Source organism: Oculina patagonica, chromosome 4 (genome assembly GCF_052425735.1).
Source record: "Oculina patagonica isolate OP01 chromosome 4, crgOcupat, whole genome shotgun sequence".
NCBI lineage: Eukaryota > Metazoa > Cnidaria > Anthozoa > Scleractinia > Oculinidae > Oculina > Oculina patagonica.
This window is the reverse complement of record NC_135761.1, coordinates 61,234,509-61,262,161: the sequence shown is the minus strand read 5'-3', so window position 1 is coordinate 61,262,161 and position 27,653 is coordinate 61,234,509. Positions and strand designations below refer to the sequence as shown.

The 27,653-nt window shown below is 40.7% G+C and overlaps 4 protein-coding genes across 5 annotated transcripts; 2 read left to right on the top strand and 2 right to left on the bottom strand.

The window, feature by feature from the left end:
- Positions 1-353: 353 nt before the first annotated feature.
- Positions 354-2,772, bottom strand: LOC144650964 (uncharacterized). Its single transcript, XM_078510807.1, has 2 exons — positions 2,309-2,772; positions 354-1,052 (listed from the first exon to the last, which is right to left on the bottom strand). Exons 1-2 carry the CDS (start codon positions 2,471-2,473, stop codon positions 546-548), a joined length of 672 nt encoding a protein of 223 aa, XP_078366933.1. The 5' UTR covers positions 2,474-2,772; the 3' UTR covers positions 354-545.
- Positions 2,773-5,232: 2,460 nt separating this feature from the next.
- On the top strand, positions 5,233-24,740 carry LOC144650989 (uncharacterized). 2 transcript variants are annotated; one of them, XM_078510838.1, is made up of 10 exons: positions 5,233-6,010; positions 7,503-7,703; positions 9,874-10,123; positions 15,173-15,306; positions 15,603-15,885; positions 16,355-16,570; positions 17,331-17,540; positions 18,334-18,436; positions 23,222-23,291; positions 24,408-24,740. In XM_078510838.1, the coding sequence occupies exons 1-10, from the start codon at positions 5,369-5,371 to the stop codon at positions 24,507-24,509; spliced, it is 2,211 nt and encodes a 736-aa protein (XP_078366964.1). In that variant the 5' UTR covers positions 5,233-5,368; the 3' UTR covers positions 24,510-24,740. The 2 variants fall into 2 exon arrangements, with proteins under 2 accessions (XP_078366964.1, XP_078366965.1); XM_078510839.1 differs by having other exon boundaries at positions 7,500-7,703.
- On the bottom strand, positions 12,649-14,758 carry LOC144647763 (uncharacterized). Its single transcript, XM_078507449.1, has one exon. The coding sequence runs from the start codon at positions 14,706-14,708 to the stop codon at positions 13,236-13,238; it is 1,473 nt and encodes a 490-aa protein (XP_078363575.1). The 5' UTR covers positions 14,709-14,758; the 3' UTR covers positions 12,649-13,235.
- A 1,732-nt stretch (positions 24,741-26,472) lies between the features above and the next one.
- Positions 26,473-27,213, top strand: LOC144648640 (uncharacterized). Its single transcript, XM_078508148.1, has one exon. The coding sequence runs from the start codon at positions 26,560-26,562 to the stop codon at positions 27,211-27,213; it is 654 nt and encodes a 217-aa protein (XP_078364274.1). The 5' UTR covers positions 26,473-26,559.
- Positions 27,214-27,653: the final 440 nt, after the last annotated feature.

Here is a 27,653-nt window from a genome sequence, read left to right as displayed (position 1 = left end):
ACGGAACTATGAAAGTAGTCACATCCACCTTATCTCGGATAAAACACATGGGCTCATCCTGGGAAGGAAATTGTTCTGCGATGCACTCCCATTGGGCTAGGTTGTTGTGAAGTTGTCCAGGCACAAAGGAAGATGGGTCTCTGAAAGCTAGCATACTAGGACTAGCGCGAACTTGCAAGGCAGCCACTTGTTGAGGCGCAGGGACCGGGCCGACAAAACTGGTGGGCTTGCCCTCCCAATTACACCATTTTTGCGTGACATAAGACACTGGATTGCTAGTAACAGACACAAAGAAGTCGGTTTTGAACTTCTTATAAGGAGGCATGCCCTGAAATAAAATAAGGAAGAGCTTAGAGGGAGGGAGAGGAAAGCCCACCAGAATTGCCGGCCTTAAGCAACCTCAAAGAGGCATAAAAGGCATTAGACACCCGCACTCAAGGCACGACAAAACTGGCACACAAGAGGGGTAACAAGTTATAAAAAAGGAAGAACAGAAAATATAATACATATAACTTCTTTTATTACAACAAGACATCATTTGGTAATCACAGAGAATTACATTGTCTTTGGAAGTGCCCACGCTGTCCACAATTAAAACATGCTCCTCTGGCCCTAAAACCTCTACGAGGACCACGCGGCGGGACACCGCGTACAGGTACTGCTGGACGTTGCAGCGAATTCCACCTGGCATAGGGATGAAAGCTACCGGATCCCCGCTGCCTCGTCATTTTAGCAATTGAGTTGGCAACTTCACTCTCCTCTTTGCTGCCTATGAGTCGGATAATGATATTACCAAAATCCGGGGAGTTGGAGAGGGGTCTGCTTTGGCGGAGGATTGCCTCATATCTAGATGCGGACGGGTCACCAGTAACCCTCGCTTCGTCAGCTAGCTTCTGGAGGGCTGCCAAAATCGCAAAAGGGTCCCTTAAATGATAAGGGGCGGAGGCCAATTGACGAACCAATTGAAGGGTAACAGCAACATTCGCACCATTTCCAGCTTCTGCCTTAAGGGTATTTAGCTGCTCTTTAAGATCTTGAATTTGCTGGGCAAACTACAAAATACGAATGACCACAGTTACTAGGCGTATATGAACATACTCACTCACCGAGCGGTCACATAAAGAAATGCACAATATAAAAGGAAACAGGGTGGTGAAAATATACAATACACGGACGAGGCGTGAAACCGACAAAGAAGGCGAGAAAATCACACAATACCAGAAACATGCCGAGCAGGGCGATTACCGGGGAATAAGCTATGCAAGCCCGGTCTAAGGAATAAAAATTAAACGCAATAATTTTTCCGGCTCTAAGCGAAAACACAAAAATAAAATCGGCCACAGTAGGAATTACTGAGCCTTGACCGAGCATCAATTTTCTTGGCCCTTAGCGAAAACACGAGGATAAAATCAGCCACAGTAGAAAATACTCGGCCTCCAATTGGAAATTCCCAATTTCTCTAACTAGAAGTACACCCGAAACTGAGACGAATCTGGTACAACATAGCTAACTGGGCTACTAGCGAGGAAAAGACAGGATGAAATACAGCTACAACGAAAATCTAAACGCGACCTCGACCGAGCATGTAAGATAGTTCCTCTCGGCCACAACCGAGCTAGCGAGATAATTCCTCTCGGCCACAACCGAGCTTGTGAGATAATTCCTCTCGGCCACAACCGAGCTTGTAAAATAAATTCCTCTCGGCCACAACCGAGCTTGAAAAATAAATTCCTCTCGGCCACAACCGAGCTTGTAAAATAAATTCCTCTCGGCCACAAACGAGCTTGTAAAATAAATTCCTCTCGGCCACAACCGAGCTTGTAAAATAAATTCCTCTCGGCCACAACCGAGCTTGTGAGATAATTCCTCTCGGCCACAACCGAGCTTGTGAGATAATTCCTCTCGGCCACAAACGAGCTTGTGAGATAATTCCTCTCGGCCACAACCGAGCTTGTGAGATAAATTCCTCTCGGCCACAACCGAGCTTGTGCGAAACAAAACAAGACGAGTAAAATAAAGTCGGCTTACAGTAACGAGACCAGCCAACCAGGCACGTAAAAATAATTTCCCTTGGCGGCAACAGAGCAAATGGCATTTCAGTTGCGGCATGATACGTGTTGACATAAAGACATGACTGGCACAACAACAAAATTTAACAGCCGCCGACCAAACGAAGGAAACTTAAAATTAGCTTATTCCCAAGTCGGCCCCAACCGACTAAAATAGCGACAAAAGAAAAAACGACTAAGAAAACTGTACACGTGTAAACCTTGCCGAAACCAACTAAAAAGCAGAGAAACAAATTTACCTCTTGTGGAGCAGCTGGAGCAGCGACAGCAGCGTTAGCCGGGTTTTCTTCGCCCACAGGAGCAGGAACAGCAGCAGGAACAGCAGCAGGAACAGCAGCAGGCGGCGCCTCGGGAACATCCGCGGGCAAAACCACAACTGGCAAAGGATGGACTTCATCGGCCATGTTGCAGGATTAAAAACAGATGAACAGGAATCCAAAATTCTTCCGCGCTTGCTGCTAAACTGGACAGATTCATCTGCACACGTGTTTATTATATACAGAAAGCCACTCCCAAGGGAGATAACCAAACACACGCCTGAATTAATAATCTCGCTAGTCATTGGTCAGAGTAGAGGCCTGTGTTGCGTGAGCGAGCACTGAAAATAGTGTCGTTTGCTTTTGTTACAGCGTAATTTCAAGCCATTTAGAGCTATTTTACGTCGATTTACTGTAACATGTTCAGTATGGAATAATCTGACAACATCTATCAAAGAAATTAAAACAATTAGCTTATTAGGGGAAAAGATTAAAACACATTTTCTCCTCGAACAGAAGGGTTCATTTCTTTGGGAGAATCCAAGACAGGAGTTTTAATCTCAGATCACACAGATTTTGTTTTTCCTTGACAACCCCCTACACACTATTCGCGCAGAAAACGAAATATCAGCACATATTTTTTTTCGTCGAAGGTTTCCTTGCCAAAATCATTTCAGCATACAAAAGCCTTCACAAGGTTACACGCCGAAGCAGTTCCTTTTTCAGCCTGAAGCATAATGTGGCAATGACGCATCTGGAAGCAAAGAATTCTGCGAAAAGCCTGAGATGATCAAAGCAAACTACACTCTTGACGATTTCAGAAGGGAACAGCCTCTGTAGGCACAAAGTGAGTATTCGAGTAATGCATCCAGTTTTAAATGACACTTCACACTGAAACTACGGCTACCGTTACCTTTTATAATGAATCATTTTTGTATGTGAATCGAGATAGGCACTGGGCCAATGCCCTTTTTAAAGGGACTATGTCACGGCTAAGTTAATCTTATGTTATTAAATTTTGCCAAATATTCGCTATGAATCTAAATGTTTGCAAAGAAATTAATTCTTTGATACTAAATGACAAAACCATAGCTTCCTTGCTGCTAAATGTGTCTCCCGGGCGTCATAAATTAAAGTTACAAGCCGAGACAAGATTAACTTTGAAAACTGTTCCGCCGGACCATATTTCAAAAGCCCACATCGCAATCCGTTTCAATCTTCGACACTTTTGGCCATCCGTACCTTCTTTTACATTTGGTGTGTTATTTAAGTATTCCTTTACTGTTTAAAGAGGTTATTTTATACATTTAAACAAATTTAATGGTCATTTCCGATGTCTAAGTTTGGCTAAAATCCGTGACACGGTCCCTTTAAATCCTTTCCCAAAGAAACGTACAGATAACGAATCCTAAAACTCTGGATTTATTGATGTAATGAATCCATTCAGAGTGTGGATTCTTCAGATTCATAATCTATTTTTGGATTTTAGCAAAGGAACACAAAATCTATTTTTGAATACAAGAATCCGGTTTGGATCTTCCTACAGAAACGGACCCTAAAATTTTTAAATCAATATATCACTAAATAAAAAGTATTGATAAGAGTACTGTAATATAACATATTATAGTCTTGTATATTTAAATCATTCCAAAGGTTGACTTGTCTAGGGGCTCTCCTGCTCAAGTATAATCTGTTACAATTTCTGTAATCATCAAAAAGGGCAAATAAATGATTAATTAATTGAAAAAAAGCCTTAAGTAAACTGCTCGGCGTCAAGAGGTGTCATAGTTACAAGGAGCGGTTCATAAAGGAGCTGATTATTACTTTGGGATGAAAAAATAGCCTTAAGTCAAGCTTATGATAACTAAAACAAACACATAATCCCCGTTCCTATTTTACGCCTTTCAAGAGAAATACGGCCAACGCGAAAAAAATAAGGCGAATTATCGTCTCACCCTACGGCCCCAATAGAAAATAACACTTCGAGCTGACGTGTGCAGGGATAGGAGGGCTGACGTACGTATAAAGCCGGTCCGGAAGAAGCCGCCCGGCGTCCAACACGTCACAAACTCATTTGGCGCGAGCATTTCAGCCGCGGGGCAATACAGAACATTCACGAAGCTTTTTTTTAACTTTCAACCGGAACCACGCTCAAAAAAGCCGTAACGGGAAAATACTTATTGACTGAATTAAGTCGCGCCAGAGAGGTAAATATTTGGCTCTCGATGGGTTATTTCACTAGCCCTACCGATCAGTCAATAAGCTCCCCAGATAAATACGGCCATTATCCGCTGTACTTGTCCAAACATTTTATGGCAATGTCAATAAGCCAAAGCGAGCAGCGAGGCGAAAAACAAATATTCCAAAGAAATGACGCGAGAAAGAAAAAAATATGAACCTTGACGACCTTGTTTTAAAGGCATGTGTAATTAGGTTATTTTAAGCAGCTTTTTTCCCGTTTGTGGTCGCTGCAGCTGGATTACGCGACTTTTTACTGCAGCTTTGTAATTTTCGTCGCTTTGTTTTTAGACTTTTAGGTTATTTTATCTGTGACTTGTAAGCATTTTTTTAATTTGTTCGCTTAAGTCGTTTTAATAGCCACTCAAAGCAATAACCTTAACGTTACCCTTGGCTAATCAATAAATGACTTTAAATTCGCAAATAGTTTGCAAAATGCTCCTGCTAAGACTTCGAACGAAAAATTGTCGTAGCAAAACAGGCAATATATATATGGATATTTCCCAACTGAAAATCTGTAAATCAATCGTTGCTTTGTTTTCGCAAATCTAGACGACTTGCGAAATTAACGAAATAAAAAAGCTAGAACAGGTGACAAGAATAGGCGTTTTAATTAGCATTTCTATTCACGTCTCTAATCCTGCTGCGAGGTGTTCGCATGTTCTTGTCATGGTTACCCAGCCGGCTCCAAAACAAAGAAGCGTCTGAGTTAAAAGTCACGGAATCTCCAATACCGGTTACAAGTGTGGTATTACCAGTGTAACACTACAGTTTAAGCTCTTAAGATTGTCAACTTGTTAACTGATGGGAGCAGGATGCTCTAAAGGTGCTGCAGAGGTTGTGACGGCCGATGCTACCACTTTCAATTCGGTAGAAAATCATAATTCTGTTATTAAGGACACGAACGTAGAACATCGCGAAGAAACTTCCCAGCCTGCAGAATCTCATAACGAACAAATGGAGCAGAAACCTTCAAAGGAAACGTCGGATATGTTAAATGTTGAAGCCCCGGCTTCTTCGCACGAAGAAGACACAGCAAATGCAACGGAAGATCAAAACCCACAAGCACAAGATGTCGGCGACCAATCCACCGTGTTACTAACTTCGTTCTGTGAAAAAAATCCGAAACTTGAATCAGATTTTAAAGCAATAAGAGACCATTATCAGGCTTTAAAGGAAGCAATGGAGAGTGGTAATTTAATGAGTAAGGCCGCATATGAACATGTTGACGGATTGTTAAACCTGTACTTTAAGAACGGGAAGTCGGCGACAATTGTGTTGACAGACTATGCTGTAGCTTTAGGGATTCCAAAGCTTTTCTACGACATCGTCGTTGACTGCCGAACTAATTGCAAGGAATTGACCACATGGGATAGAGAGTTAGAGGAAGAAAAAGCCGAAACTAAGAATGATGCGAATGATACATCAGCCAGCCCTGAGAACAAGGTAGGCAGAGGCGTTTATTAGTGTCAGTCCCTAGAGCGCACTATTGCGATTGACGCAGATTGAGCAAAAATATCCCTAACAAATTCGTCTTCTGCCGCATTTCAAATTATGTGGTAACAAGGAATTTGTCATAACCCGGCCTGGCAACCTCCATTTTCATTTTCAACTCGGCGATAAAAAACAGTCTCACAATAAATTCTATTCTCTCTGCATTTCTTGAAGTTTACAAAGCAAAATGGCTTTATTCACAATGTTTAAATCCATCGGCGGTGAAGTCTTAACATCGTTGACTCCATCGCGTTTTTAATCGGCCTCCAGGTCAGTCTTCTTCGCTCAGTAGACTTCATGTAGTGTCAACAAAACGTCTTCTCAGTTTTGTGCCTAGTGTGGTGTACACGAAATCTCTAATTAAATTATCGACTAAATTGTCAAAAATATAGAAGAAACCTCGCAGTATTTTTCCATGCGTATACAAAAATGTATTTTTGTTTGAATCTTGACAAAGAAAAACATATTAAGCTACCATTTTTTAATCAAGAAAGCAGGGGACTAGTAGAGAAGGTGTTGTCCTTATTTAGCAAGTAAATAAAAGTAGGTGGAAGTGGGCAGCACAGACTCCTCTGTCTCCACCCCACAGTAGCCCTTGATTACGGGGCGGGGAGGCGAAGTGGGCTGCAGCCTGCCCAGTGCCAAATTTTTTTCGGGCAAAGTGCTTAGAATTCGGGCAATAAGCCTAGAGTAAAAAGTTAAGCCAACAATTCTAGTCAACAATACGTTCAAAACGAATTACGTCAACAAAAATAGTATTGGATATATACCGAACATTGTGGTTCAAAAGTCCAAATCTTTTATTCATTTGCTTTCGTTTCTTCCCGCAAATTGCTATAATCATGTGCCATTTTTCTTGCAATTTCTGCTTGACCCCTCATTTTGATTCAGTTGCAGTCAGCATTTCCATAGCTTGAGCGTTTGCGCACGGTGGATGTTGTGCAACACCTCGAAACAAAGCTGTTATAAATGTGATAAAGCCAATGCTTTCGACTCAAACGTTTAGTTCTCAGAGCTAGCTTAAAACTTTCAACGAAATGTTTCAAAACCCATTCATCCCTGAATGTTTTACACGCTTTTGTATTACTTTCAAATGGAGGGAAAGCAATGTTTATTGGCTCCCCAAACTTAATTTATTGTTTGCTGAACTAGAGTGAATAAATAAAATATTTCCCAAAAAGTATTCAGTGTATTGACACCTTCAGACAACGCTACGAAATTTATTAAAGAACTTAAGCAAGTAGGCGAAGTTTGTACACAAGTACTTCAATGCACGTTTTATTTTCCATTTTATCTGCCTCTCTAGCTTTATTCGGCTTTCAACCGATGCCGTTGTTTTTCGGGCAAAAGGGTCTGTACCCCCCCCCCCCCCTCCCCAGGACCGAAGGTGCCGTACGCCTATGCTTAATTACATCGTCAAAAAAAATCTTATTTTTTGCAGCAGGAGTCTAAAGATGATGAAGGGGTGATAAGTACGCTAAAAATGCTACAGGATGTCATTTGTCTGCTTATTGAAACACTTTGGAATTACAGTGACACTCACGATCAGTTCTGCTTAACATGCAATGAACTTGGAATGGTGCAGCTTTTTGTCGATATCGTTAAAGAACTCCAAGATTCAATTCCACACAATGTTAAATATGTGGTAAGTATAACTTATAATAACTTAATTAATGTGTTTGTTACATTTAGCAGTAAGGAGACCTAACTGCTAATTGGGGACACCTTACTAATAATAACAAAAATGAATACAAAATCGAATTACAAATACATGAAAATAACAAAATTATGGAAGAAACATATACAGAAATATTCGATAAGAAAATTAAGAATTATGAGTTGCAAAGAAAGCAAACTTTACATCTATCCGCTAGATACTACTTAGATCAACTCTGCGTATCTGGGCCTTGAAGTTCTTTAAACTGACGGTCGATCTTTCTTCGTTTGCTATCTTGCTCCACATTTTTGGGCCCATATATCAATATGACTGTTTTCCATACGTAACATTATATAAAATAACTTTGTATTTGGCCAACATAACTGTTTATGATAATCATAATAGCGGATATTTAGTTTTATCTACTGCCTTTTGGGACAGACCAGATTCTTTAATTTCCAAGAAAGAAATATTAGGGATGGCAAAGTGTCCTTCAAAATATATCCAAATAACGGTCACGCTCTTCGGTGGGTATTAGTGATATAACTGAAAATACTGGAACCAGTAGTGCGATCGGTAGAAGACATTTAAGGTGGCTCCATAGGGTTTTGAGATATTACGGCGCGCGCACAAGTGATACCCATCAAGAGATCATTTTCGCGTTATTTTTTAAACTAGTTAAATAAAAGCTGCCGAAATATTAAAAACAAGGACTAAAATATGTTGTGCATTATTCTTTTTTAAAATAACGGCCTTTGTTTTTTAGCTACATCTACTCAAAAAGACCTATTTTTTGGTGTTTTTATGGCTTTGATCTTAAATTTCTTTAATTTTCTTCGGTGAAAACTTTTGAAATTCTCCCAACGGATTGAATCTGATGAGAAATAACTTTTAAAAACAAAAAAAGTAGGGGTTGTCCAGGTCGTTTTTGCGTTTTTGGTTATTTTGTGTTTTTTTGACTAAGCAAAAAAACTGGCTTACAAATTTTAAAAAAAAAAACGGCAAAAAGGGCAGTTAAAAAGGTATCACATCTATGCCAAATTTTAAGGAATTTCATCGAAGGAAACTCCAGTAAATACAAGGGGAAATTTTCTATTTTCGCCCGAATAACAATTACGTCATCAGAATAGAAATTGTCCAAGATCGCTATTTGAGCATGCGCGAACTTTTGAACCATACGAGTTGATGTGTAAAGACGAGCGTTACCCGTTGTTGTCGTTTTTTTGTGCGAATATCTGTTAACCCTTAGGTTAGTTAGAGACATACCTTAATCCTTTATGTAGCAAAATCTCTGAAATTCTGCTGGAAGTATCTCACAATCGCGGAGACTATTCTTTATTTTCTCTTTTGCTTTCGATCGTACGAACTTCACAAAAGCGGCCAGAATCACCGCGGACGTTGTAAACACCTTTTTAGAGTGTTGTAAACTCTTTTATCTGATCATCACAGGAAAGCACGGGTGTTGTTTCATTGGCAGGAAGCAAGTCTCGCGTTTTCTCGCCGAAAATTTCACGCTCGCGTGAAGCCGCCATGTTTGTTTTGATTTGCCGGCATTTCAAGCTCGTCCTTTCGTACTCATTCTTCGCGCGGTCAAGAAACCCTATGAAGCCACCTTAACGAAGGTTTTTTAAGCCGATCTGTTTTTCTTTTCTAAATTTTCGGTGACATCTGTTCACCTTCATCAGAGTAAGTGAAAGTTTGTTGGTGCTACGGATTGGTGGCGCGAGCAGCTTAAAAACCTTCTTTAAATTAGTGATATAATTCCTTCCTTTTGAGGATCCATGCCAGCTTGTCCTGAACTTATTTCCTTTTTACTACAGTACCGTATCTTCTCAATGTAACGCCGGGTCTTGAATAAATACCGGTTTACACGCCCCTTAAGCATTTATTGGAGGTATGATAAGTTGTAGGAATAATGGCAAGGTAAAGCTCCGTCAAAAATAATGGATAAAACCCTTCCTTAATAAGCACAGGGCTAAAAAAAAAACTGCAGGAGTCAAATAAACGCCGGGTCAACCGGGCCATGTTTGAAATAAACCCTGGGGTCGTTTAATTGAGAAAATACGGTTTGTTCAGAGACTATTGATAATTTTATTTCGGCCTTTACTCTTGAAAGAAGTATTACCACTGCTTAACTGTGTTGTTTTGTAATTAACAGGATCCTCAAAAACAGAAGTTAACTAAATTTACAGTGCGTGGACTAATGCTGTCTAGATCCTTGGCAATTCTTCATGACATGTCAAAACGAGAGGAAACGAGGGAGAGCTTTGCTGCTTGTCAGGCAGTGAACACAATACTCATTCCTATATTTAAAGTCAGTGAAATCACATTTTACAGTGCAAAGAGCCTGCTTGTTTTGGCCAACTTGATTGATGAAGAAAACAATCATTTGATTATGGCAGACGAAGGTAAAACCTGTGCAATAAGTTTTTTTAAATTTGTAGCATTAATATGTGTCATAAATCGAGTTAATGTGGAGTTTACCGAGTAGAACATTGTAGTCAACTCTCACTATAACGGACACCTTCGGGACCACAGTTTGGTGCCCGTATTAGAGAGCGGGGGTTATTTTCAGCTCCCGCATGCCCATAATAACGGGGTGTCCTTAACCCTATTCAGACCGGGCTTTTTTTGGTCTTTACAGACCGGGGGGGCGCGGATTCCGTCCCACCCCCCCTCCGTAACTTCCAGAATATTTAAGCAATCACAATGAAACTTACAGGATATATAGTATGTCCCAAAATCTTTATTTTGGTATATGTCACGTGGGATGATGACGTCACATCACGTGACAATTACATCATAATGTCAAGACAGCCGCCATCTTAGATCCGCCATCTTGGATTTCGAATTTTTTTCAAAACGTCAGAAAACCGCCCAAAATTACTGGAAAATACTCAAAACCAATAAAAATGTGCTTAAAACCCGTAAACAGGTGGAAATAATTGCTTTAAAGTTATTTTTCATTAATAGAAACACGAGAATTACAAATTTGGGAAAACATGCCTGTCAAAATGCCGTTGCCATGGTGACGTCAAGTTCCTGACACAACAACCTACCCTACCAAATTATTCCCAGATAAAGTTTAGATAAAGTCGCAAAGTTTGGCAGTGTTTGGTCGAATATTAAAAAAGTTATAAGCGTTCAAAGTCGGCGCGTGCACTTTCCGCCCCCCCCCCCCCCGGTCTGGATAGGGTTGATAGCGAGGGGTCCGCAAGGCGGGAGTTGACTGCAATTTGTACAGTCGACGCAGCCTTTTTGTCTTCTCGTATTTAATTATATAGCTGTCAGTAAATCCTATATTGTTAGCGCAGCTATTTTTCCTAAATTTCTGAGAACTGTCCAATTTGGGATTAAATTTGGATAGTTTCATATAAGGACTTTCAGGTAAAATGCACAAACTGTCCAATTTAAGAAAAATTGGACAGTTTTGTCTCAGCCAATCAAATCGAAGAAAAAACAACATGTGACGGATATTAGCCAATTAGCACAAATCATAGCTAGCGTCAGCCCTGTAAACTTGTCGCATTGTTAGTCGACAATGGCGGAATTTTATAAGGCAAATTTGCTACGTTTTTCAATTCCTTTTGGGCTTTTCAACAATGGTAACAACAAAGAGAAATTTTCTACGTTGTCAGAAGAGAAGCTAGCTAAACTAAGAAGCAAAAACTGAGAGCAAAACACCTCCAAAAGTACAAAACTTGGGTGAACGTAAGTGCAGCGAAGCGAAGCAAGAAATCTGTCAGATATTCATCGCCATGAGGCATGAGCTAGATGCAATTCTTTGTCGTTTTTTGCTGAAATTCGAAAAGAAAAGACGGCGATGAAGTATGAACGAGACAGTGGAAAGGAGTATGTCAGATTCAAGAAGTTGTAAAGCTCTTCGGACACTTTGTTTACGACTTTCATTGACTGATGCAGTGTTTTAATTCACTCACTTTGTAGCAAGCTTCGCAAACTCAGGTGAATAAAATTGCACTGTTTTATTTGTGAAGACAATGCTTTGAGTGAGTTGCATGTGCTGTGTTATGCCTTCTATTGTTGAATGCTTTTCCCGTTCTGGACATAAGTTTATTGTTTACGCTGATGGACTGACTACAAGCTATATAATTAATAAGTAACCGGACTACATGCTTGTCCAATTTGGAAATAATTAGATTCAAAAAATTCCTCTGACAGCCAAATTGGCTGCCCTCGGAATTTTTTCATCAAATTATTTCCAAATTGGACAGCATGTAGTCCAATTACGTATACAAAGAACCTACTGTGGTGTCCAAATTTTAAGTTAAGGTATCACGGAAGGAAAATTGGCGTTTTCGTTTTAAGTCAAATTGTGTGCAAACCAGAAATGGTAACCCCAATAAAGTATATATTTTCTGAAAGCTTATTGAATAAAGATTCTAATAAGGGATTTTGTTTGCATCATAGAGTCCATAATAAGCAACGTCAGCATTTTGAAGCCCTAAAAACGTCATTTTAAAGTTTAAAAATTCATAAAAAATTAATGGAGCAAGAAAAGAAAAATCTGAGACACGGTTTTTTAGACCAATATATGTAGATCAAATTCCACATAAAAGTTTTTGCTCTCATGTAAATTTGTTCATAAATAAACCTAAAGTTGCGCAACATCATAATTGCAAACAAAATGCTGACGTTGCTTATTATGGCCTATATGATCAAAACAAAATCCAAAATTACAATCTTTATTCAATAAGCTTTCAGAAAATATATACTTTATTGGGGTTACCATTGATGGTTTGCACACAATTTCGCTTGGAACGAAAACGCCAATTTTCCTTCCGTGATACCTCAAAGCATGATCCAGTTGATAAAAGGGATACTGACGAAAAGCTAGTAGGTCGTATTTTGAGCAGTACGCAGTTTTTGGTACTTGAGAATTCTTAACAAAGGTGGTTATGCAACCCTACACATGAAGATCAGACTGAGGGGAATGGATACCGACACCAAAATATTACATAGCGTAACACCTTACAACAACTAAAATCTATCAACTTTATTGGTCTTAAAATTTAAAATTTACAAATAAAAGAAGAAAACGAAAAGGACCAAAAAGGAATTGCGCGAACGGGAAAATAGTAACCCATGCGGGGCGCAACCCTAAAAACTAAAAAGAATGGCGATAAAAATCTTAAATTAAAAAATATATATATATATATATGTATATACAATAAATCTAATTAATTACTATAGTTAAAAATTATAGTTATAAAATCTAGTTAATTACTTATAGCTAAAGTTAAAAAACAAGATGCAGATAATATTAATTACAAAAATTAAGAGCGGTGGCAAGGGCAGTTACGGAAGAGGAACCAGGTGCAGGGCATGTCAATATCATAGGTAGTGTCCAGTAGAGTAAAATAAGAGGCGCGCAGAAAATATTTGAATAAACTTGGGCTAGAAAATTTGTCGTGAGGGGCGAGGTAACAGATAGTGTTCCAAGGTTTTACAATTCTATTGAAAAAAGAAGCTTGAAAAGTTGCGGTTTTACAGTAAGCAGGTTTAAGTACGAAGTAGTTTAGGGTTTTCCTTTAAAGAGCCTTCAATTTTAAGGAGATAGTCGCGATGTTTTTGTCGGACAAGTTTCTTGATTTCATTGCTTAGAGATCTCAGCTTTAACTTCCGTTCCACGGTTTTGTTTTCACGATATTTCCTCAGGGCACGGTACTTTCTGCGTAATGCAAGCTTAACTTCCCTGTCTATCCAAGGAGGAGAGTTGGTGTCTCTAATGGCCTTCATTGGGACACATTCAGCAACTGATGCTAAAAATAAATCTTTCCACTGAGACCAATAGATGTCAACATCGTCGGAGTGCGACATATCAGAAGGTAGCAGCTGTAGGCGACTTCGCAGATCGTCAAAATCTGCCCTTTTGTAGTCGTACGTTTTACGACGCACACGCTTTGATCGCTTGAATTTCAATCGGATAAAAAAGTCCACCAAATAATGGTCAGAAGGGAATTCATTTTGCGAAGGAGAGGTTGTAGAAACATGGTCTATGACTTCGGAGAAGTTACAAAGAAGCAGATCAAGTTTGTTTCCAGCAATATGCGTTGGACCTTTGATAAACTGACGAAGAAAATGATCCTCCATAAGGACAGAGAAAGCTTCCTCTTCCGCCGTTCCGCCCAAGTTAACTGAGGTAGACTCGTCCAGTGACCATTTGGTTGATGGAAGATTGAAATCGCCAACTAAGACCACACAGGCCGTTTCGGAATTTTGTTGAAGAGAGTGGTTCAGCAGATTCAGATCGTCAGGGCCAGGATCTGGATGATAAAATGTGTAGAGGATAACTGGTTTAGAGCTATCCTTAAACAGCTCAACAGCTACAAGTTCGATTTGATCTCTCTCTAGGTCAAAGCGGCGGTTAGACTGGATGTCAATTTTAACAGCAATCAGCACTCCACCTCCGGTCTTTCCTGTTCTGTCCTTACGATAGATGTTATACCCAGTAAGTATTTCAGATGATAGCACTGTGTCGTTGAGCCATGTCTCGCAAATGGACACAACATCGTACGAGCGACGGAAAACCAACTGTTGTAAAATAGTTAATTTGCATATTTTGCACGAAGGATTACCATCAAGCGGGACGAAAGCTTTGACACTTCTTGCGTTTAAATAAAGGACGCTCAAACCGGCGCTGGTTTGATAGTTTAGATTTCTCGGAGGTCCTGGGTTAGGACAAATGTCGCCACTGATGGTTAAGCAGCTAAGTTGGAATGAAGAGCTGGAGTTTGGATAGCGACTGATCCTGGCACCAAAATATTTCTTGACATTCATTCGGATGAAATCAACTTTGCACGGCAGTAAGCTGTTGTAAGATGAAATTCGCCTCTGGGATCCATATGTGAACATGCTGGAAACCTCGGGAGTGTTAGGAAAGCGAATATGTTTCTGCCAGTCAATAATCCACAAGTTGAGCAGCAAGAATACGAGGATTATTTCGGAGCGCATGGAGCCGTGACTGCCCGCCATCTTGTACCCAGACTTGGCTGACTCGTCTCCAAGATTTTAATAGTGACAGAAAGACGACTGGGGATGAGTCAGCTGCCACAAAGTACTATTTTTTCGGCGGAGCATAAATTCTACAAGAAACTCCAACATTTCATCTTTTCTAACCGAAACAAAGCTAAGCCCTGATTGAACACCTTTTTGTGAACAAGAGCAACGCAAAACATACACGTTATACTTTGTTTTATTAAAAACTAGCCATGGTATATTTCATTTCCTTCGTTTTGATTGGTTTACAGGCAGTGGTATATGAGCTCATATACTATGAACCACAAATATGATAGGAGTACGCGTCAGTAAGAACAGGCGGGGAGCTCAAATATTGCAATTCCACTCGCGCTTGTTGGATAAGAGATAGCTATGGCTATCTACTATATATCCAACCTGCTCTCACGAAATAATTGGTAATTATAAAAATATCATTTCAGGTCCAATTAAATTTCTTACACGCTTGCTGAGGAAGGCCGTAGACGCTACCAGCCACAGATATTTGAATTTTGCTGCCAGAGAACTTGCTCATGGACTGGCAAAAATTGCAGTCAATGATAACAACAAGAAAACGGTACTGTTGCTGTTGTTCTTTAGCTTTTCCAACTACACTTTTGTTGTGCCATTGGCTTGTGTAAACCAGCCCTTTATATGCTTCCTCATTCTTGTTTCCAGAGCCCGCGACTCCCTGGACCAGCGTTCGGGAGACGCGTCTCCCGACTGCTTGCCGCTTGCCGATGGTCCAGGAGGAAGCGGACTCTGGGAACGAGAATGACGCTTCCTGCCCTACTCCCGACTCACCTCATGTCCAACGCCCGCTCATGCAATAATTGTTAATTCTCACTGTTTCCGTGCGTGTTTCCTTTTTAGATTGTTAAATGCGGAGCTATTCCAGTTCTAGTCAAACTGCTACAAAATGCAAAATACGATGTCGAGAAAATAAATGCATGCAACCTGCTGTGGACCCTGGCTTTTGACGAAGAAAACAGAAAACAAATCAAGAACGATGAATCTGCTATTCCCGAGCTGAAGAAACTTGCGACATCGGAAAACAGCGAGATTAAGAGAGCTGCTGCCGGTGCATTATGGGAATGCGAAGGCAAAGAGAAACATGCACAGGAGAAACAACAATCAGTTAAACAAGAAGCAACAGGTGCGCATGCGCAGTATATGAGTTATTATTTGAAAGTTCCATACAGGGCAAGTACGAACCTTGAATCTTTAACGTCTTTGAAGTTGGTCGTCATTAAAAAATATATAATCTGGTGCTCCGAAAGTCCTTCAGATTTGATATATTTTTTTATCGTAAATCGTCTATCTGATAAATAGTTAAAAGTTTCATTCACTTAAATTGGACCGTCTGAAATTAAAATGACTTTAAATGATGATAATAATTCAGTCTGTAATTATACGAATTATGTGTATGAAAGAAGACCTTTCCGTAGAATGTGTCCTTAAAAAGTTGCATTTCAGTCGTTAAACGTTCTGAAAAACTTTAACTTTTTGGTGCTCAATTAAACGCTTATTTCCAAACCTCCTTCTTGAGCCTGTGACTGATGTTAGTATTACTGAACACTGGCTACCTCCGAGTCTTGCTTACAACTATCTGTTTCATCATTTAGACACTAAGCACGTGATGATAAGTTACCAATGGGATGTACAAAAACTCGTGATTCAGTTGAAAAACAAGCTACAGGCGGACGGCTACAAGGTTTGGATGGACATTGATGAGATGGGCGGCTCTACATTGGAGAGCATGGCCAGGGCTGTGGAGAATGCAAGCGTTGTGTTGGTCTGTGTGTCTCAGAAATACAAAGAGAGTCCCAACTGCCGGTCAGGTAAGAATAATTACAACGCTTAGAAATATGTATTGCTCTTCATGTCACGAACGTGGAACAAAGAAAGGTCTAAGAATCGAATCCAAGACATCCCAGACACCGGGCAGGCGGGCGCTTTATCCACAGTTAGGGAAGCATTAATTTTATAGTCCGTTTACGGGTAAGACTCATGGTGAGTGGCTACAATGCTATACGAGCTACAAAATTTAACATATGGAAACCGTACTATCGCCGGCGGAAACCAGGCTACAGGAAGGTGTAAAAGTCAAAGACAGATATATACCATCATGTGAATTACACTTAGTTTGGTTGTGTGGTCGTTCTTATGACGTATCTTTGCATTTTGGCTTTATTTTTTTAAAAAAGAAAAAAGCCGCTTTCTGTTTACACGGCCGGTCGAGAAGATTGGGAGAATTCCAACGATGCTTATGCAGCTCGGATTTAGATAAATTTTCAAGTTCTTGCAAAAGTTCTTCCAGTCGTATTTGTATCAGTCCATGTAAACGCGCGTGCACAATTCTGTACTTCCTCAAAATATGTAATATTCCGATGTCCTTCACTTGTGTTTTTCATGAAAAATATGCCCTTGGGTTGTGAAAAGCCTAATGAAAGAATAACCTGGAGTATTGTTCGCCGCTGAAACATATTATTTTAATTCAATTCCATGACATTTTAAAAACAATTGATTATAATATCAGAAAACCGGTTTATCGACGGTTAGATCAAATTGATTTTTTATTATTATTATTGTCTAATCCAGAGGCAGAGTACACTTACCAGCTGCACAAAGACGTCATTCCGCTGATGATGGACAGTAAATACAGACCTGACGGATGGCTTGGCTTTATAGTGGGTTCCAAATTCTGGATTGACTTCAGTGAAAAACATAAACTGGACTCGAACGCGGACAAGCTCGTAAGGGAACTGGGGAACAGAGGGAAAATCACAGCTCAGGGAAATACTGTTCAAGGTACGAGAACTAAATCACGGATTAATTTTTACGGGAGATTTTCGAAAAATTTAGGCAGTACCACGTACAATTTTCTTCAGTGCCAAAGCGGGCTTCGTTTCGTTATATGGAAAGAGCTTTTATGCAGCTGAAGAATTTGCCAAGCTAATGTAGTTCCAAACCTATTTGCGTACTTGAAAATGCCGGTATCACAGGGTAAAATTTCTTGGTCCTTTTTAAAAACCATCAATAGTTGAAATGGTGATTGTGCTTCGTTTCTCGAATTAATTCAGAAAGTATACAGCGTCGTTCCTGGTGTGACAAAAGAAAGCACCATCCAAGAGCTTAGCTAGCCTAGACCAGTAGGCCCGCGCCTACAAATTTTTCGGCCTACTGGTATTTTCAAAATGAACAATAGAATAAATTCAAGCTGATGCACTTTCAAGATGAAATAGAAAGCAATTTTTATCATAACTTCCCTTTCCTGATGAGATCAAGGCTTATCTACCAAGTGCAAACTGTGGAGCCTTCTGGGTTAGCTTAGTAGTAGCCAAACGCATAGTGCAATGTGCCGTTTAAGTACGTTAATTTACGTGATAGCGACAATCGACACAATTCCTTGTTATAAAATGTTAGAATTTAGGATTAGGAAGAAAAAGTGTTTCCTATGGTCTTGATCTCAAAACCTTCCCCGTTGGCCGGGCCTACAACTCTTCAAAAAGCTAGCTTCGCCCCCGCCATCGTAATTTTGTCTCAGAGCCTGATTTTACACAGGCACAAGTCCAATGTGAATCTTTTTTATGTCGAATTGCAGCTAAACCTGTGAATGCCATTGATGCCTCGCGCCAGTCCTCCATCAGTTCGTGGACACTCAATGATGTTAAAAAATGGCTCAAGGAAACGAGACTCAGAGACCGGTCAGTGACTGAAGTGTTTTAAAAATCGCCACTTAAGAAACTAGAGATCACTAATGCAACTAGCTTGTGTGAATTTTGATTGGACGATGGTTTCCAAAGGCAACCATTAACCAATCATAGATCATCCCAGAAATTCTATTGCCAAGAGCTGGTGCATGGCTCCCGACGTTTCTAGAGTGGCGAACAACTAATCAGCGCGTGGCATTCCTTCCCATTGGCCCCATACTGATTTTAATCAATTAAGTCAGCTTGTCATGGCTGTTGTGTTCACAGTATACATAGCTTGATGAAAAAACTCTCGTAAGTTTAGAATAAGACTGCAAACAACACAAACACTCTTGTTCCTTGGCCATTTCAATATGGCAAAATATAAAATACAAACAGCGGAAACAAACATAACACATGGACTACGCATTGAAGTGTGAAGGAACACAACACAAGATGGCGGATGTACAGAACACGTTTTATTACTATGAGCATGCGCCCAATGTAGACCGCTGACCTAAGCTTACAACAAATGCTACATCCCCCTTTTTTTACGAACGTTACAAAGGAATAACAAAAACAAAACGAGACTTAATGACTGAACTGTGACTAAGCAAAATGGTCCTTAACTTGTAAACTCAACAAACAAAGTTAATATAAGTATACTAAGAGTTCACACTGTCTCTAGTACTTAACATAGTCTTTAAATCTCTCAGGCTCACGGATTGTCCTACCAGATCGAGAGGTAGTAGTCGTTGGCGTTACAACCGGTTGCGTTTCAGGATGCTCAGGGGTAGCTGCAACAGAAGTTGACTCTGATCCTGTTTCGGTTAGGTCATCATCAGTTGTGACATCTTGTGTTTGTGACTCTCCAGTCTTTAACAGATGCCGACGATTTCTTCGGTACTCTCCATTCTCCGTTTCCACCTTATAGGATCTAGGTGAAGGAAGAACTTGTGTGACTCTGGCCGGGTTCCACTTTCTGCCTTCCTTTACTCTCACAACCTCACCTTCCTTCAGAGGTGGCAATTCCTTAGCTGTCTTGTCATGGTGCATTTTCTGCTTTCTTTGCCTTTCCTTAAGTTTTGGGAGCACTTCTTCAGGGTCATACAGTTGGGGTTTCAACATATCCTCAGTTACAGGGATGGGGGTTCTCAGACGTCTACCCATAAGCATCTGAGCTGGCGACAAATTTACACCTTCCAAAGGCGTATTTCTGTATGAAAGAAGGGCTTTGTATGGGTCATCAGCCTTCTCCAGCATAGCTTTGAGGGTTTGGACCGTTTTCTCTGACTGACCATTAGACTGGGGGTAGCCAGGACTAGATGTGACATGCTGAAAACACCAATCTTGTGAAAACTGCTTAAACTCCTCAGAACTGTAACATGGACCAGCTACCCCTTGCGAATTGAGACTTTAAGGCTGTAATGACTGAAGTGCTGGTCATCGAGTTAAGCAAGGTCAGTTCTGGCCACTTGGAGTAATAATCAATGGTCACAAGGTAGTTCCTACCGTTTTTGTACAGAAGGTCTGTGCCAACCTTAGCCCAAGGCAGTGGCGGAATCTCGTGTGACTTTAGCGGTTCAGACTGCTGACTTGACCGATTCTCTAGACACACTGGACACTTCTTGATCTTCTCAGTTATTTCTGCAGCCATGCCTGGCCAGAACAAGACATCACGTGCTTTCATTAGTGTTTTGTTAATACCCAAGTGTCCATCGTGTAATTTCTCTAGCATCTCTCCCCTTAGACGTTTGGGTGTGAAGATCTTCTGGCCCTTCAATACCAACCCATGGTATACAGTGAGCTCATCCCTGTAATTCCAGAACTCCTGCAGCTTTGCTGGCACCTGACCTCTCGACTCTGGCCAACCGGACAAAATTACTTCTTGCAGCTCAGGAAGGATTTCATCTTTTTTAGTTTCTTCAACGAACCTGACCAACTGTGGGTCTGAGATCATGTGTTCCACTAAGTTTACATCTAACTGTTCAGCATTCGTCAGCTGTTCCTCCAGATGAGCTCTGGACAGGGCATCTGCTAAATGTAGACTTACACCACGCTTGTAGACCAGGTTAATTTCTGGGTAGCGTTGGAGTTGAACGAGCATCCTTTGCAGGCGCAATGGTGATGCATGTAAGGGCTTTTTGATGATTGACTCTAAAGGCTTGTGATCCGTTTCAATGGTGACCGTACGACCCACGATATACTCTTGGAATTTCGCACACCCGAATACCACAGCCAAGAGTTCTTTTTCAATTTGGGCGTACTTCTGTTGGGTGGGCGTGAGTGCCTTTGAAGCGTACGCTATGGGTTGCCCTTCTTGAATCAGTGCTGCACCCAGACCTGTTGAGCTGGTATCCACTTGGAGGGTTAACTCTTTCTTAGCATCGTAGTACCCCAACACAGGCGAGAGAGCAAGAGCTTCCTTGACTTTCTTGAAACTGGCCTCGTGCTGCTCTTCCCAGTGCCACTCTACATCCTGATGTAACAGCTGTCTTAGGGGTGCAGTAAGGTCTGACATGTTTGGAATTAACTTGCTGACATAGTTAACCATGCCGAACAGTCTCTGAACACCAGCCTTGTCAGCTGGCCTTGGCATCTCGACCACTGCTCTTACTTTCTCTGGATCAGTCTTCAACCCATCCTTTGTGAAAACGTGCCCGTGAAACTTCACCTCTTCCTGCTCGATATGACACTTGGACTTCTTTAATCGCAGATTGTTGTCTCGGGCACGCTGCAAAACAGCCCTCAGATGGGTATCATGTTCTTCCTTGCTGCTTCCATGCGAAATTATGTCATCCATGATAACTTTGACTCCTGTGAGCCCTTCGAACACTTGCTCCATTCTGCATTGGTACACTTCTGGGGCAGACTTGATACCCATTGGCATCCTCAGGTAACGATACCTCCCGAAAGGTGTATTAAATGTCAAAAGTTTGCTACTCTCCTCATCCAACTGAATTTGGTAGAAAGCCTTTTCAGCATCCAAGGTTGAAAACAATGTAGCTCCTGCGCAACTGGCTGTGATATCTTCCACTAAAGGAAGTGGGTAATGTTCCCTCTTAATGGCTTTGTTAAGATCCCTTGGATCAAGGCACACCCGAATGGACCCATCTGGTTTATCAACACACACAAGACTGCTAACCCAATCTGCTGGTTCATTTAAGGGCACTTTCTCAATTATGCCAACACTTTCCATGCGGTCTAGCTCTTTTTTCAACGGGTCCCGTTTTGAGTGAGGAACTCTTCTGGGTGGGTGGATGACAGGTGGGACAGAGGGGTCAATGCTGATGTGATATCTCCCGGGTAGGCATCCCAGCCCTTGGAATACGTCTGGAAATTCATCCAGGATACTTCTGCTACTGATAGTGTTTATGCGTTGTATTAGACCCATCTGTTCACAGGAAGCCCGACCTAGGAGGGGAGTATAACTGCCATCTACTACTTGAAATAAGACTTGATGTTTCTGCCCCCGCACACAACATGTCAACTCACATTTTCCAACTGGTTTTATAGAGGTCTTCGAATAACTTTCTAGTCTTGCAGAGGATGGTAGCAAAGGCATAGTTGTGATCTTGTCATACACAGTTTTTGGCAAAACATTACACTGGGCACCAGTGTCTAGCTTAAACACCTCTTTAACACTGCCAAAATCTACTGTTTCAACCCAGTCTTGGTCCCCCGAGTTGACTGAACCAATAAACATAGTCTCAGAGTCAGAGTCAGAGTCAAAATCATAAACTGTGTTTACCTGCTGTTTTTGTCCTCCTGGGCTTTGGCACATCCTTGCAAAATGATTCATCTTCTTACACTTGTGGCATTGTTTACCAGCTGCAGGGCATAAACCTCTCCCAAGCCCATGCAAAATACCACAGTTCCTGCAACCAATACCACCTTGATGCTTACGACCTGAACCGTCTACTGAATCCACTTTCTCAACTTTGCTGCTCTCGTCCTTTAAAGTCTTCATATGTTGTTTACTTGTTTCGGAGATACGTGCGGCTTGTAATGTTCTTTCGAGATTCTGATCTCTTTCCATAAGTCTCTCCTTTGCACTCGGGTCCTTGAGGCCCAGAACTAACATAGACGTTACCCAGGATTCTTCTTTGTTGCCGAGATCACAATTCTTGGCAAGTGTTTTCAAAGCGCTGCAAAATTCGTCGACTGTCTCGCCGTCTTGCTGTTTGCGTTCGACAAACAAATGGCGATTAAAGTGGATTGATGTCAATGGCGCACAATAAGCCTTGAATTTCTCCTCCACTACCGCTATTTTGTTAAGATCACCTTCGTTTTCCCAAACGAAATTTGAATAGACCTCCACGCATTCCTTTCCAAGCACATGGAGCAACGTGGCGACTTGAATTTTTTCATCCTTCTTATCGAGACCACTTGCCACTTTGTACAACTCCCAGGACATCTTCCAACGCCGCCATGCCTCGGCTTTATTCGTCGCCGCACTCAGTATGAGAGCTTCAGGCGGTTTTAGGTGCTCCATCCCGCTTCTGACACCATGAAGTGTGAAGGAACACAACACAAGATGGCGGATGTACAGAACACGTTTTATTACTATGAGCATGCGCCCAATGTAGACCGCTGACCTAAGCTTACAACAAATGCTACACGCATGGTTTAAAAAAAAATCTAAAATTAACTTGACGTTTCGCATGCTACTCTATCATCATCGATCCTTTCCGTGCCATTGGACGCATATGTATTGCTACTCTATGTAAACGTTCAAATTGGAACAAATTGTTTCCTCTTTTCTAAAACTTTAGCTCAACTTTCAAAACACTTTAACAGGTTGGATCCAAATGGTGTGCAAAGACTAGATGGACCGATGTTGATACGATTGCAAGAACTCAGACGTGAGGTAGGAATATTTTACATCACATATCAAATCACGCCCCCTTACCTTTAATAAAGCATGCATACAGCTTTGTATGTGTTTAAATCCACTCATTTTCGACAATTTAAGATGGCTCTGAAACCGCTTCGGATAATTTTTTTAACTTTGCAAAAAGTTGTATCTTTTCATGCTGATCATTATTCAATAATAGTAAATGGGTCACCGGGCCCTTTTTTGAATTTTAAGCACTTAAAGCGTAAAATGAAGGGTGTTTTAATAGGTTATGCTTTTGTTATGGTGACAATTGACGTCATAAAAATTGCCTCAACTTGTTCAACAATGATGGGACGTTTGTTTAATATCATTATGGGAGAAATAATAATAATAATAATAATCTAATTTATATAGCGCTTAAATTATATAAAAATTATTTTAAAGCGCTTTACAGTAGTAGCAACTGATAAAGATTTGTAGTACTAACCCGTCAAAGTTAAAGAACTGGAAAGTGATGAAAACCATTGTGAGCCAACTTAACTGAACAAGCCTGTATTGTCGCTATTTTAAAGTCTGCGAAGAAAACATAGAATGTGTGTCGGCCCGAAAGGTGTTTTTTTTTTTCGAAAGCCAAGGATATTGATTGATCTAATCTGTTTATTTGTGTTTGACTGCAATATTACAACTGGCATTCGCCATTTTGGAACCGAAACAAATTAAATCTTTTGACGAGTGTCGACTCGCAGTAGCTTGTGGGATCGTCACTGGGAACAAAACAGAAGATGAGAAGCCATATTGTTCCCAGTCACGATCCCATAAGCGTCCCCAGTTTTCTCCTTGTTAAGTTGCGAATTCACTTCAGGAGCCGACTTTTATTGAAGGGAGCTTACATAGTTTAGAGAATATGCATTTGTTTTGAGGACAACTAGAAGAAGAAAAATTGTAAGAATATAGGATGCTACAATTGGGTCTACTGTATTTGAAGTATCTTTTTGGTAATTTTTTCCCCGATGATCAGAATACGAAATTAGATTTAAATCGAGGATTGTAAAGAGAAGAACTTGCCTCCTTGGTACTTCAACGGCTGGCGATGTTAAGGTACCATTTTGATAATAATCTCACCATGAAATTCTTTTCTGATTACAGAGTCCAGAATTCTTCTACTCATCAGTGAGAACAGACTTTAAACTGAATAACGTGTTCGATGTGCTGGAGTTTACAGATGCGCTGGAGAAACTGGCGGGGTAGATGCATTTTAAATCAGCCTTCGAGGGACAGTACTTTGCGCCAAGAAACGAGGACAATTTAAAAATAGAAGCACGATAAATTAAAAATTTTACCAGTTTTATACATGTTATTATTCTTAGTTAGATATTTTTAAATTATTGTAATTTTTTTAACTATTTAGGTGAGGGCCACAGGGTTACCAGTCTCGACTGTAAAGTGTTCCCTCGTTAAATAAAGTTACTACTACTCCTACTACGGTAGCACTACCTAGTGTCTATTCTCCCTCGTAACCGCAAAGAAAAGTCCGCAACATTTTCGTGTCTTCATATATGGCTGTCAAAAATAATTAATCATTTCTTAGAAACATAGTGCTTGAATAAACTGCTGGAACCGGCGTCTATCGAGCCAAGTTTGAAATAAACGCCGGGGGTGTTTAATCGAGAAAATACGTACTTGCTTTTGCTCGTCGGTTATAAAATGACGAGGTCTACTAACGGAAACGTTTTTGTTTTAATTGTACAGCACCGTGCCTCCGGTGTCATTTAAATGAAAAGGAAAAGGTGAAACGAGACGATAATGACGGACGCTTGGTTTATCGTAGACTTGCTCCAAGTCGCTCGTTAGATTCGCAGGAGACCGCTGGATGCGGAAACGGAGGACGCGCGCGGGCATGAGAAACAAAATGGCGGAGGATCGTTCCGAGCTTTTACTAAGTGTTTGTTTTCCTTTGCGCACGCGTTCACAGAAACGAATCCCACGCGATCTCTAGCGCGCGATTTCAAAGGTGATTTTACTCAAGTGGTCTTTCTCGCTTGACCCCAAAGCAATTTTATTTAAGTAACTATAAATGCAAAGAAAAACCAGCGACTTGGGGCAAGTCTAGGTTTATCGTTAAGCAGGAATTTGACAAGGGGAATTCCCAGCCATCTGATAATCAGGTGGCAGTCTTAAACGCATCGCAAATCGCTTTCAATATTATCATTTCCACTACTCATACCGAATAGATCTTAGGTCTTTTTCTCTTTCCCGCTCTTCCCCTAGTGCTTCTTCTTTGATCATTCCTCCTGCTTTTTTATTTCTTTCTCTCGTTTTTAGATTTCTTTGCATTAGTTAACTCAACTTCTTCACTTCTTGTATAACAAACGTGCAAAGTTACGTTGTGTGATGAAAAGCCGCAAGCTGATAGTCAAAAAATTAACTCCGTGATTAATAAAGACAAACCTATGAATTTAATGATGATGACGATGATGATGATGACGATTGTATCCTTCTAAGAAAGATCGTTTTTGCAGTATCCATACCGCCTTATAAAGGGACTGAAATATCCCCCGTATCATAATAAAGCTAGCTGCCTGTAGAACCCGTTTTCAACCATAAGTAGTGATCAGTCAGTATCCAAACCAAAACTGACAGCAGATCTTTGTTCGGCGTTCTGCAAAATATAGCTTTGTCGCTCTCCGTAATAGGAAAGGATATACTGTACAAATGGCGGAGGAGAGAGCAGATAGACATTAGCTCATTTTATTTTTCGCTTCTTGCTCGACGGTCATTTACTTTTTCGCTTCATGCTCGACGGACGCTGCGAAAAAATAGGGACTGCTCAATAACAAGCAAAACATTTTATCTAAAAATATAAGAATTAAGAAAACAATCATTATTAAAGTATTCACAAAATATGAAGACCTATTAAAATAGAAATATAATAAATAAATAAATAAATAAATAAATACATGTAAAAACAAACGTCCTGCTTTTCAGGAATGCCGTGTCTTTCACTCGCCTCGGCAAAACTGAAGTGGCGTAGCTAAGTCTAGTTAATCTGTTTCTTCGTTCAGAAAATAGCCCCCTTATCTCCGGTTCACGATTAAACACTGTTAAAGTTTACTGTAAACACCCCCACCTCACCCAGCCCCACTCACAGACTCTGTTGCGCATGGTTACCAAGCGCGACCGGCTCCAAACAATATGGCGTCTGTTTCAAGGTCATCCAACTTCGAATGGGAAAATTGGAGGCCAGTATTACCAATGTTACTCTATACCTCGAGCTGTTAGCTTGTTAACATCTTTATTGATGGGGACCGGTAGCTCAAAGAGGACTGCTCAAATAGTGTCAGCCGATGAAAAGTTATGTAATGATCATACAGCAATCAACAACACGACTTCGAATACTGCGACAGACGGCAGGGTGCTCCATAATAAAGGTAAACCTTCAAAAACAACGGAATCTCTGAATGAAGAGGGAAAATCTTTATTAAATGACTCGAATACAAACAACGTTACAACAGTGCGTCCACGAGCTTCGCAAGACGGAGAAGACATTGTACAAGATGTTGACGTCGAATCAACTTTGTTGCTAACTTCGTTCAGCGAAAAAAATCCGGAACTCGAACCACGTCTGATTTCCACCAAGAAGCACCATCAAGCTTTGAAAGAAGCATTGGACAGTGGTAATCTGATGATATCGACGGTGCTTGAACATGCCAAAGCCTTGATTGATGTTTACTCGAAGTGCAAGAAGCGATCGAGTAAAAGTGTACTGACAGATTTTGCCTTAGCCTTGGGGATTTCGAAGCTTGTGTACGAAATAATTGTTGATCGTAGAACTAAATACACAGAGGTAACAACCTGGGATAGAAAACCCCGCACGGTGCAGGAAAAAGAGCAAGGAAATCAAGAGGACGAGAACGAGGATACACCAGGGGAAGAAGAGAACCAGGTGGGCTAATGTGATTAAGGCCTTGCAGGAGAGAGGATGATCGTAGCACTTAGCCTAAGGATCATTCTCTTTTCGCATACATAGGATGTATTCTAATGCTAGGATCATCCTGTTATGCAAGTGTGATGTGTTTCAGCTTTCAGTTTATGTAAGTTTACCGTACCCAAATTCGCAAGTAGCCAATCAGAAGCGCGATCTACTGTCCTGATATCCTACGATATCAAGTCACTGACCTGATATGCCACCATATCACGGTCACTTTGAAGTAAAGTAGTGTTACCGTACGATGAATTAAAAAAAGGTTTTACCAATAAAACGGAACCTCATATTTTAAATTTAGCTGGTGTTTAATGGTCGTAAAAGGAGAAAAAATTTTCCGCCAAAACTAAACTTGAGCGCACTCGCCAATTGCGCGATGTTTGCTGACGAGTACTGAGACATTCAGACTA